Source organism: Lactuca virosa, chromosome 7 (assembly GCF_052849685.1).
Source record: "Lactuca virosa cultivar CGN04683 chromosome 7, Lactuca_virosa_CGN04683_v6, whole genome shotgun sequence".
Taxonomy (NCBI): domain Eukaryota; kingdom Viridiplantae; phylum Streptophyta; class Magnoliopsida; order Asterales; family Asteraceae; genus Lactuca; species Lactuca virosa.
The window spans coordinates 141408965-141422133 of NC_136432.1; the positions used below are offsets into that span (position 1 = coordinate 141408965).

General features: G+C 32.7%; 1 protein-coding gene across 1 annotated transcript; it reads left to right on the forward strand.

Annotated features, from left to right (window-relative positions):
- Positions 1–5424: 5424 nt before the first annotated feature.
- LOC145123356 (S-adenosyl-L-methionine-dependent methyltransferases superfamily protein) lies at positions 5425–12053 on the forward strand. Its single transcript, XM_079058566.1, has 9 exons — positions 5425–5669; positions 6832–7732; positions 8383–8532; positions 8623–8893; positions 9924–10034; positions 10119–10293; positions 10945–11217; positions 11300–11494; positions 11586–12053. The coding sequence occupies exons 2-9, from the start codon at positions 6869–6871 to the stop codon at positions 11812–11814; spliced, it is 2268 nt and encodes a 755-aa protein (XP_078914692.1). The 5' UTR covers positions 5425–5669; positions 6832–6868; the 3' UTR covers positions 11815–12053.
- The last annotated feature ends 1116 nt before the right edge of the window (positions 12054–13169 follow it).

Below are 13169 nucleotides of genomic sequence, written 5' to 3' on the forward strand. Positions count from 1 at the left end.
TTTAGACCTTAAGAAAACCGTGGATGGCAACTCTTAACTCAACTTTTAGTTGTTTGACAAATTTAGCCCAAAAAATGAGTTTTATGTTGCATTTTGTTTATTATGACTTAAGTTAGGAAATTTTCTTAACTTGTTCAATAAAAGTATATTAGATCATGTTTGTTTCCTCTTTTGTGTCATAGATCTCGAGATTTCTTCCCTTTTTGTTACATATTTACCACATAAACACATAAAATCACACATACATGCATGAAATCATACATAACATACACATACACATAGATCTACACATTTTACTTGTATTCTCCCCCATAAAACTTGTGAAAACCGAAAAGAGAGGGGTATGAACTCACCTTGAGTTTGTGGGTTCGGTTTTGAAGAAGAAGTGAAAGAGTTTGATGCTATTTTCGGCCCTAGCAAGCTTTCTTGGATGGATCTCGAACTTAGTAGGTTTCTAGGAGTATGATCACCAAAAACTTACTTAGAATGAGTGATCTAACATGAAGATGAAGTTATACAACTTAAGTGTGGTAAGACTTACCAAGAATTGATGATTTTTGATGATGAAACTCTTCTTGAAGATGTTCAAATTCTCGAAAATTTGAGAGAAAATGTAAGAGTGTTCTTGTGAGTGTTTGAGAGAATTTGGAAGAGTGTGGGTGTGTGTGATGTGTTCTCGGTCGAAGACAAAGGGAAGAAGAGGGAAGAGAGAGATAAGGATGTGATGGATGCATGGGAACATGAGATGGTTGCATGGAAGACCAAATTATAATAAGGAGGTGGCTAACCCTCCTTATTTCATTAATTTCCATTTTTTTTTGTTTTCCTCTTGGGCCGAGAAAGAGAAAAGAGAGAAGAGAATTTGGGCCTTGAGTGCTTAAGTCCAAGATATGGGTCCAATATACATTAAAGCATGAGTTTTATGGCCCTTTGGATTTAATTAAATTTGTTATGGCCCAATAAAGGTATTTCATTTCATTCTAGGCCCATTATGGCCCAAAATGTTAAAATAAAAGAAGGTGGGTCCAATTAGAGCCCATATAAGAGTTCTAAGCTCGAAATAATCAAATTGGAAACTTATTGGTCCATTAGGCCCAATAAGAAAATCCTAGTCCAAAATGGACTTAAACCGGGATTTTTAGGGTTTCCAACCTTTTGTTGACTACTTGAATGTTTGTGTAGAGTATTTGATGGAATTTTTGTGATCATTGAACAAGCATCATACATGTTTTTTTTTTCCAAGCTTTAACTACAATGTTATTTTTGTTAAGGGTTTTACAAGGTATCATAATTTCCAGTTGTGACAGATGTGGTGGGCGGGGAGGTGATTATCTAGTCTTTTTGGGGTGGATATAGAAAAAGAAGAGGTAAGTTAGTGTGACTTCTGGAATCAATTGATGGGTTTATCGAGGAGGGGGACGCTGTGATGATGGAGGTAAAGACAGTAACAATAAGTTTTACTTATTTAGATAATAAAGTGAATAAAAGAAATAAAATCAGACTATACTTAAAAATGAGACATTTTTCCATGAACCTCATGCATTTGAAACCCCCACAAAAATTTGCAAACACCTCATGCATTTGAAACCTCCTATTTTAATGAATACCAATCAAAAGTCTCTTAATAATGATTAACAATTCAAAGGTTTTATAACTTATATAATATATTTAATAAACAGTTAATGGATAGTGTAACGCCCGTAGATCAGGGCTAGTCAATTTAGAGACGATAAGCGTCAAAAATGACTTTTTGATGGAAGATTATTTTGAAGGAGTAATCTTAACTAAGTTGTAGTATATGTTACAAGGATTCCGTACATATAAAGAACGCTGAAATATGAGTTATAACGAAGAAGTTATGACCTGTCGAAGTTTCGCGACAGAACCGGCACGACACAACGCGACGTAAATAGTGAATTTACGATAGAGCGATATTTGGCCTTAGCGATCTAAACGAAAGTCATAAAATACGTTAAATCGAGAGCATACATAAAAAGAACGTCTAAATCTGACTTCGTATGAGGAAGTTATGATTTTTTTAAGTTTCGACTTAGCGGTATGCAGCCCAAAATTCGAATATGAGATCGAGTGATTTCTAGCCAAAACAATCTAAACGAGAATCGAAGATCTCGTCGATGGTAGTCCAACGGTAAAAAGACAGACGAAAACGGACGTCAGATGAAGAAGTTCTGAATTTCTAACAGAATTTTCCTGTCCCGGCCTACTAAAAATAATATAATAAAAATAAATCAAAATTAGCCAACGGAGTCTAAACGAGAGTTGTAGAGCATAATCTCACCTACGCGTGGATATAAAGAACGTCGAAAACGGAGCTCGTATGCGAAAGATATGAATTTATGAAGTTCGGGGCACGAACCTCGACACTATGTCAGAGCTCACGACGTGAACATAGGGTTCACGACGTGAACTCAGAGATGACGTCTCCTGAAGCCTGACAGACCCAAGTTGCGATGACGCACCTGATGACGACTGAAGTCACGACGTAAACTTGTTGTTCACGACGTGAATATCGAAAATCCAGCCCTATAAATAGAAGTCGAGGGAAGCCGAATTTGGTTGCTACTTCACTCATTCTCTCACTCTCTATACCCTCTCTAGCCATCTTTTAACCCCCGAAGTCCCGGTATCATCCCCGATACCCGAAGCGAGTCCCGACGCTCCGAAGATCCCGAGAAGAAAAGAGTTTCAAGCGAAGCTCTGCCCGCGAGAAGCCCGGTGTGTGAAGATATCCAGGTTACATCAAAAGAATAGTACTTGAAGAGCCGTAGTGCTGTCCGAGCATCGTCTAATCAAGTGAGTGTGTAGTTACTTTCTTCTAACACATAGATATGAAGTATTTGCTATGAAATACGTGCTATGTGTTTATACATTGTTTGTTTACTTGAGATGAATGTTGAATGAATGTTTTATACAGGTTTTTAAATGGTTTAAACTGTATATGTAATTTATATCTACAAATATGTTGGGTAGAACATGGGTAGACGAAATAGTTGGTGTGTGATGAAAGATGAGTTTGAGGATGAGACGAAAGATGATTTAGATCATGAGATGAGGGTGACAGGTGAAAAATGAGTGAAACCTTTACCCAAACGATGGCCCCGTTATTCAGCAGAGTAGGGATGACAACCACAGACTATTCTAGACAGTCCTGTGGAACACTAGCAGGCTCGCAACCTGTAGGTGTTGTGCACTTGATGTTCACCGATGTACTCTAAAAACCCTGGCAGCTATGGACTTAGTGCCTTATATAAATACGATGGTAGCTATGGATTTAGTACTGTGTAGATGAACCTTGGTAGCTATGGATTTAGTACTGTGTAGATGAACCCTAGTAGCTATGGATTTAGTACTGTGTAGATGAACCTTGGTAGCTATGGATTTAGTACTGTGTAGATGAACCTTGGCAGCTATGGATTTAGTGCTTGTTGTATAAACCTCAGGCAGCGATAGACTTCGTGCCTATTCCTTAGGTCAATCCTTAGGAATGAAGGATAGATGATTCTTAGGGTAGATCCTTAAGATTAAAGAAGATAATGGGGATGAGTAATTAGGTTGATTGTTTGATGATTAAATATAATAATTATATTATTGTGGGTTGAAAACCCTATATGCTCACCAGGCCCCCAAGCCTGACCCACTCAATTTTTCTTTGTATTACAGGTAGTGGCACCAGTGAATAAGTCGGATGACTTAACAAGATACTTTGGATATAGACCAGTAGTTGAAAATAACTATTGTAAGGTCTGTTTAGTAATGTTTATGCTTTTGGTCTGTATCGGAACATGACATCCCGAGATTTTGTTATTTAATGAAAACACATTTCTTCAAGAAAAGTTTTGATAGATTCTTATCATATTTTGTTTTGGGAACAAATTCCGCAACAGTTTTCTTTAAACGATTACTCTGATTTTAAAAAAAAGCATAAACAAATCGGTCTTTTCTGGCCGTGAAATTTGGGGATGTCACAGACAGTCTACTATAAAAAAATCACTCTCTTTGAGTAGACACACAAATACAAATCACATACAAAATTCACAAAGAAAACAAGTTTAAAGTTTTTTGTGTTGGTTTGAGGGCTTTAGACCATTTTTCGAGTCATGTTATTATGTTGAAGTTTTTAATTTGTAAGTTTGTTATATACTAATTCTTTTTTATATTTTCTTGGTTTAAGTATTCTTTTAAGAATATCATTGTATGTTGTGGTTGAAATTTTAATGTAAATTAGATTAGATTCATGTTATCGATCATATATTATGGAAGGTGATATATATATATATACATATATATATATATATATATATATATATATAATATTTAATTAACTATCGTATACATGTTTGTATGTAAAGCAATAACTAATTAAAAATAATGGATATGCCATATTATCCATGTAAGTCACTTTTAAAATGCAAATTGTCTATCTTATCATTTTATATTTTAGTATATATTTAACATTTTAATTATAGTAATAAGTGTTTTTTAAAAGTTTCTTTCACTTATTAATAATAATAAGTGGTTTTCAAATTAATGTACAATGATTATAAATAATAAAATAAAATTATAAAAATCATGGATATGTCATATTATCCATCCAAGTCTCTTTTGAAATATAAATTGTCTATCTTATCACTTTATTATTTAGTGTATGCCTCACTTTTTAATAATAATATTAAGTGTTTTTTAAAAGTCTTTTTTAACTTATTATTAATAATAAGTGGTTTAAAATTAATGAATAATAATTTTTAAATGATAATAACATCAAATTATAAATTACATTTAGCTACACATAAATTGTATTTTAAATGAACATCATTATTGAAATTAAAAATGATCGCATAAGTAAAAATATAATTAATCAATCATAATAATTGTTAAAAATAATACTAAATAGATAATTATATTTAATTCTAATAATGAGGAATGTGGGTTGATGTCAATGAATATTATTGTTCAAAATAATTGAGATTATATATATATATATATATATATATATATATATATATATATAAATATATAAATTAGTGTAAAAATATTATTTCAATGTTAATGTCAATAACATAATCATTTTAAACTTATATTTTTCAATATTTTAACAATATATTTTTAACCTGCGCTGCGTAACGTGCGAGAATTCGTCTAGTAAAAAATATATTACAAAGGAGATACGAGTCTTTTATACAAGCCAATAACCAACACCGCACTTACTTAAAACCATAAGGACGCAATCCATCAACTTTTCAAAGATTAGATCTAACATGTGACTCTGACTAAACCACATAGACCATTTCTGTAATTTACTCTAAAAAATTATAATAATATAATATATAAATAAAAATAAAAATAAATTACTGTATGTTTTTATATCTAACCCTATAAATAAGGGTACAGGTTGATATAATTGAGATAAAAATGTGTTTTCATTGGTATGTAATGAAGAACATTATTTGAGTTACCATGAGTGAATACATACCCACCTACACGTACTGTTGTTGAAGGTGTCATCTCAGAAAATAAATAGATAGCGTGAATCTCACTTCTCCCACGTTCCAATCTCATCTCTCTTGCTGATCCGATTGTACTGGAGTATCGTTCATCACTTAGCAATGATCAACTTCTTCTTCCAGATCCGTTCTTAGCTTCCGATCAAGGTACATGTTACTGTTACCCATCTTCAGATCTATCTATATGCCGGAATCATCCCTCCTTTATAACGCTGCCAAATGGGGCACCCTTCATTCTGATTCACGGCATTTGATTGAGTTTTGCTTCGTTATAATGTCGACCAATTGAATTTTTCCCCCCTGTAATTGGCGAAAAGGGCGAATCCTAACCCCACCAGTATTTATTAACGTTTTAGGGCTGGGTGCGATTTAAGTAAAGCAGTCGTAATCATGTTGTAGATTGGATGGGTCATCGTGAATAATCAATAATGCCATCATAAGGCAGCATTATCACTGTTGGTAGGCATTATTGATGTGGATTTTTGTTAAGAATTCAAAACCATCATTATCCTATTGGATTACTTGTATATAAATTAGCGTGCTACGCGTATTATGTATATCGATGTTTTTTTAACAGAACAGCTGCTACCCAGAGTTTGTAGAATCATTGGTCATGACATTTAGCTCGAGCTACCATTCTGTTTTACTTTTAATTGTTCCTACATATACTAGTTATTTATGGAGAGCTTACATAAGATGATTCAATTTAAAAGCTTTCACATCCATGGATTGTGATCTTCAACATTGGTGTTGTTGATCTTTTGAGTTTCAGCACTCTAACTCTTGAAGGATCTAGCCAAATCTGAAGTTGTCTTGGAAGTTTTCATAAGATATAAAATGTTAACCTTTTGTCTATGGGTTTCTCATTATATGGTTTTCTACTACTATTTTCTAATTTTGAGCTAGTTTTGTGGACTGCAAGAGGTCAAAACAGCCCTCAAATAAATAAATCAAAGAAAAAAGTTGAGAGAAATAAAAAAGATGAGGGATTAGACTACCTCCTAACATGACCTTGTCTTTTTCTTTACATATTACCACCTTAATTCCAAATTAGATCCACATTATCAGTTTTGTGATCGAAAGGGTCATTCTTTAAGTTTGAAATTTATGATATTAATAATAATTTATGCTTGAAAACTTTGATAACAGCACACTAGTGTACTCTAGATCAAGATAAACTTGTTAATATCTTGGATTCTTAAATATACTAGCTTGATATTTAGTGGTTTGTCTCATAAATTTATTTCCCTTTCCTTTTTCTTCTCTTAGAGTAGTTTTAAAAAAGCATTAACAGTGTCTTTAATTGCAGGCTTCACATTGTTAGGACATAATCCAAATCAATAATAATGGCACTAGGAAAACACTCTAAGAATGATGGAAGAAAATCCACAAATAATTACTGCTCCACAGTTACACTGGTGGCTTTTGTAGCCCTCTGCTTAGTTGGCGTATGGATGATGACATCATCATCTGTTGTTCCTCTTCAAAATCTAGACACTACACAGAAGAACACTAATGAAGTTAGAACAGTAGTGACTGATGATAGCATTATTAGCAAAGATGAGACTCCAACTCCTGATAACACAACTTCAAAACAGTTTGAGGATAATCCAGGAGATTTACCTGAAGATGCAACAAAAGGGGACAACAGTGGAAATTCACAACATGAAAAAAACAATTCTAAAGAGGAGAATACACAAACACAAGTTCAAGAAACAACAATACAAAATGAAGACGAGAAGGAAACCAATTCAGATGAAAAGGATTCAAAGAAAGATGAGGATTCAAAAGATGAGGATGTGAAAGATGAAAAACAAGAAATCTCTGAAGAGGGTAAGGAAGGGAAAGATGATTCAAGTTCAACCCAAGTTGAGATATTGCCATCTGGGGCTCAATCTGAGCTTTTGAGTGAAACATCTGCTCAAAATGGATCATTTTCAACACAAGCAACTGAGTCAATGAATGAAAAGGAAGGGCATAAGGAGAAAAAGGGGGAGAAAGATTATGGGTATAATTGGAAACTTTGTAATGTTACAGCTGGACCTGATTATATCCCATGTCTTGATAATTTACAAGCAATTAAAGGTCTTAGAACTACTAAGCATTATGAACATAGGGAAAGACATTGTCCTGAAAATCCTCCTACTTGCCTTGTTCCTCTTCCTGAAGGATATCAACGCCCAATAGAGTGGCCCACTAGTAGGGAAAAGGTATATATAATACTATTTTCTTAAAACTATTATATTGTCTCCTCTTTACTTTCAAGCTTATATTGCTATGTATTGTTGTTAAGAGGGTGTTTGGGATTTCATTTTGAACTTCAAAAGGACTTATTGACTTATCGTAATGAGAAAAGGAGTTTTTTAAAAAGTGTTTGTCTTAGCTTATACATGTTAATGTCTTTTACAACCCAAAAAGTTATAAGGAGTTGTGAAAAGTTAGAAATCCAAACTTATTGAAATCTCCTTTTTGAAGGGTTGATAAGAAATTATTTTAAAAGTCTTTTTCATATTGCCGAACACTTTTTTTGACTTATTAACTTTTCAAAAAGTCAATAAGTCAATAAGTTGTTTTAGATGAAATCCCAAACACCCTCTAAAAGTATGTTCACTTATGCAGTATCTACTTTCTTCAAGTGTTTATATTCCCATATGCATGTTTACATGCCTCTTTAACTAATAACTATTCATTACATATGTGAACATGTTATATGTAAGTATATATTTACTCCATAAAAGTAGATTTTTTTTTTCAATCTTTGGCATCTGGGTATTACAAATGATATGATTGTGTTTAATTTTTAAGGAAATAAAGATGCTTAATAACATATATAGATGACTGAAAATGTAATTTTTTGCAGATATGGTATCATAATGTACCTCACACAAAGCTAGCTGAACTAAAAGGACACCAAAACTGGGTGAAAGTTACAGGTGAATTCCTTACATTCCCTGGTGGTGGGACCCAGTTTAAGCATGGAGCTCTCCATTACATTGATTTCATACAAGAAGTAATGCTTCTAAGTTCTACCACCTTGATAAGTCATATAACATTATAAGTATTTTGTAAAAATTTATGAAAAAATAATTGTTTGCTACAGATTGTGCCTGATATTGCATGGGGAAAGAGGTCACGTGTGATATTAGATGTTGGATGTGGGGTTGCAAGCTTTGGAGGATTTCTGTTTGATAGAGATGTTTTGACAATGTCTTTTGCTCCAAAAGATGAACATGAAGCTCAGGTTCAATTTGCACTTGAAAGGGGGATTCCTGCTCTTTCAGCTGTTATGGGGACTCAAAGACTTCCTTTTCCTGCTAGGGTTTTTGATATTGTCCATTGTGCACGTTGCAGAGTTCCTTGGCATATTGAAGGTATTTTCTTCTTTCTTTCTTCCTTTCATGGAATCAGGGGAAGGAATGGAATGGAATGGTTGATTCCATTGGAATGAAAAAAAAAAGATGTTCGTTTTGTGTGGTTGAATCTTGAATGGAATGGACCATTCTTGAAGGAACATGATCCCTTCCATTTCATTGATTTTAATTTCTTATTAATGCCATTGTGGAATGGAATGAAAAAATATGTAGTATAACTGTTTTTTATATTTTATGTAATATTTAAGGGTTAATCTCATAAAAGACCTTATATTTTGTTGTTTCCAGATTAAACCTCATCTTTATTTTTTTCATAAAAAAGACCTTATATTTTTTCCGAAAAAACACTCAATTTTTTTTTCCCGGAGAAAACCCTCAACCTTCTAAATGTTTCCAAATAAATCCTCAACTTTTTAAGTTTTTCCCACACACACACACACACACAGATTTTCCAACTTTTTTGGAGAAAAATGACTAAAAGGGCCAAATCGTAAAAAATGAAAAAAAGCAAGGTCATTTTTATAAAAAGAATAAAGTTGAGGTTTAATCCGAAAAAAACACAAACACAAAATATAAGGTCTTTTATGGGATTAACCCAATATTTAATGACACATTTTTTTTTTGAAAAAAAAAACTCTTGGTTTTAATTATATTAAAATTTTACTTTCTAAAAATATATCTTAGTTATAATCTTTATTTGGAATTGTTAGAATGAGCTTTTATTATATTTAATCTTTTATTCATGTAATAAAGAAAAAGTGCAATAATTTATGTCACTGTAGTTTTCAATGACAAATCTTTTTCAAAAGCTTTCGTGAATCTTTTTTCCAATTATAATCTTATTTGGATTTCTAATGAGGTTTTGTTATCTTAACTTTTTATTTCTGTAGATAAACAAGTCATTAACAATAACTAAATAATGTATAGAGTAGAATTAAAAAACTATAAGGTGTATTATTTACATATAATGTAGTAATAAATTCATTCCATTCCTACATTTTTTTTAATTATTTATTATTATTATCTTTAGGAGGTAAACTTCTTTTAGAGCTGAATCGTCTACTACGACCTGGTGGCTACTTTGTTTGGTCTGCTACTCCAATCTATCAGAAACTTCCAGAAGATGTTGGGATTTGGGAAGGTATTTTCCCTCCTTTTTATTTCTTACTTTTCCTTGTAAAAATAAATATTCACTCTTATTTATTTTTATTTGCAAATTTTGCAGCCATGACAAAATTAACAAAGGCAATGTGTTGGGAACTGATAGCTGTTAATAAAGATAAAGTAAATAAAGTGGGAGTTGCTGTTTATCAAAAGCCCATGTCCAATGAATGCTATGAAGGAAGACCCCAAAATGACCCTCCACTCTGCAATGAATCTGATGATCCAAATGCTGCATGGTATTTTATTTCTTTATTTTCTTTATTACTTTTTATTCATATTAATGAGTAAGAAATGCAAAATATATAATAACTAGAAAATGCCTCTCCCAGGGACCATTTTCGTAATTCATTTTCTATGTAGAGGGACAAAATCTCGCTTTTTAAAATTTGTTATTAGGAAGGGGCATTCATGTAATTTTCAAAACATATGCACCATTCCTTTAAATATAATTGTGCACAAGGACCTTTCTTGTAATTTATTTTCTACATAGGGACCAAACATGAGAAACCTGCAAACATGCGAAGATACGAAATGTAAATAGATGAAAAATATCAGTGTTCAAAATTGAGGAGGGTAAAAGTGACATTTTACAAAGTAAGTGGTGGAAAATGCAAACTTACGAAACTCTAGGGATCAAATATGCCTAAATGAGAAAGTTTATAGGTAAATTTTAAGATTATTTGTGGCCAAAGTGTAAAATAACAAAATTTTGGGACAAAAATGTAAAACTCTATAACTACGCATTGTGGCAAAAATTTAAAATAAAAACTTTAGTGCAAAAGTTTAGAAACCCAAAACTTCACTATTCATAACAACTTTTTAATATATATAATAATAATAATAATAATAATAATATGAGTAATGTTTGTGTGTGTGTGTGTGTTTAGGAAAGTACCTTTGCAAACATGCATGCACAAGGTACCAATAGGTGCAGAAGTGCGTGGGTCCCAGTGGCCCGAAGAATGGCCATCAAGGGTGGAAAAACCACCTTACTGGTTGCTGACATCACAGACCGGGGTTTATGGGAAGCCTGCACCCGAAGATTTCACTGCAGACTTTGAACACTGGAAACGTGTTGTTAACAAGTCGTATATGAATGGATTAGGGATAAATTGGTCAACTGTTAGAAATGTCATGGATATGAGAGCTATATATGGAGGGTAACTAATAAAACCAACCTACTTTTACTTTATTTCTTATCTTTCTAATTCTTATTATTATAACATTATAAGTATATTGCAGATTTGCAGCTGCTTTAAGAGAAATGAATACTTGGGTAATGAATGTGGTATCGGTTGATTCTCCAGACACGCTTCCAATAATTTATGAACGCGGATTATTTGGAATATATCATGACTGGTGCGAATCATTCAGCACTTACCCGAGATCTTATGATCTTCTCCATGCGGATCATCTTTTCTCCAAAATCAAAAAGAAGTAACCAACCAATCCAATGATCCCTTTAGTTTAAGAAAAGACGTAAATGCCCTTGTCATACTGATAATTGGTTTTGAATTGGTGTTTGTAGATGTAACATGATGGCTTTGATTGCGGAGGTGGATAGAATCTTGAGACCCGAAGGAAAACTTATAGTTCGTGACACTGTAGAAATTATTGATGAAGTGGAGAATATTCTTCGGTCAATGAATTGGGAAGTGAGGTTAACTTACTCTAAAGACAAAGAAGGTTTACTATGCGTGCAAAAGAGTATGTGGAGGCCTGTTGAGGTAGAAACGATTACATATGCCATTGCTTGATTATTTGTTGTTCATTGCTATGTTGGTTTCCCTTGGTTTTTGTATCATAGTGTTTTAGTTGATTAGTTTGTTGTTCTGCTCTGTTCTGTTATGTCTTGTTATTGGGTACGGGGTTGAGTTGTTTAACTTGTGGGTAGGACATGATGCGACATTTTTATTGTTTATTTTGAGAATCCGATGTGTTCTTGCTAGTGAAAGAGGGTTTCATATCAGAATTAAACATGGAATTTTTTAGTGTATTTTGTTGGAATTTTGGTTTGTAATTTCCAAATATTTTGCTTTTAATCATAGTTTATATATATATTTTTAATATTATTTGGTTGTTATGTGGTTATATGTTTTTGTTGGCTTTATATGCGAAGTAAGCACGTTTAACTTTCTTGATGAACAAAAGAAAATGACACTTGTTGGAAAAGTGGACTAAAGTTTTCTCAACAATCCATTTGGTAAAAAAATAATAATTGGAAAATAGGAGCCTAAGAATTAGGGGTGAGCATTTGGACCGGTGGAACGGACCGTTTTTTTGGACCCTCGGGCCGGTTCTCGGTTCTAGGAATCCATCAAAACCGGTCCGGTCCGGTTTTTACCGGGTTTATAACCGGTTGGACCCGATTTAAAAAAAAATTGTAATATGTGAAACTTTTTAAACAATCATAACTTGTTCGTTTTAAGTCGGATTGACACACAGTTTTTTCCAACGTTTAATTTACAGTTTGTAGATGAATTTAGACTATAATTTTATTGATTTTGGTATTATTCAATGACTATAATTTTGTTGATTTTGTAATCTGTAAATTTTTTTAAACAACCATAACTCATTAGTTTTAAATCGGATTGACACGCGGTTTTTTCCAACATTTAGTTTAGAGTTTCTATATGAATTTAGACTATAATTTTGTTGATTTTGATATTATATTCAGTGAGTTACAATCCTTCAAAATTGAGCTATCAAAGTTGAAATATTTCAGCTTTTTAACTATTATTTTAGACTATAATTTTGATTCTTATATATCTTTGACAGATAAATCCTATTAAAGGGATCTTGGTGAACTAGATTTATATGTTAGTTGCTTTTATTTGGAAAATTAATTTTGCAAGTTATAATATTATAACATCAAGGTAGATTAGTTATGCATGAAACGGAAACGTAATCATTTTTACAAGTTGTATCGTTTCAAACCCAACAACATATTCGTTTTAACAAGTTCTATCAAACCCAAAAACTTATTTTAACGACTTGTACTCTATGCAATTAAAGTTGTACCGGTCCAACAGATCCAAGAACCGGAAAACTCGGACCTGGACCCGGACACGGACACGACTCATCCGGTTCGGTCCACGGTCAACAATATTCT

What these genes read in the sequence shown, in the direction of transcription:
- LOC145123356 (XM_079058566.1), top strand. Translation starts at nt 6,869, where the DNA reads ATGGCACTAGGAAAACACTCTAAGAATGATGGAAGAAAATCCACAAAT. An exon ending in GGCCCACTAGTAGGGAAAAG is followed by an intron (nt 7,733 to 8,382) that starts GTATATATAATA and finishes AATTTTTTGCAG; the next exon opens with ATATGGTATCATAATGTACC. An exon ending in GATGATCCAAATGCTGCATG is followed by an intron (nt 10,294 to 10,944) that starts GTATTTTATTTC and finishes GTGTGTGTTTAG; the next exon opens with GAAAGTACCTTTGCAAACAT.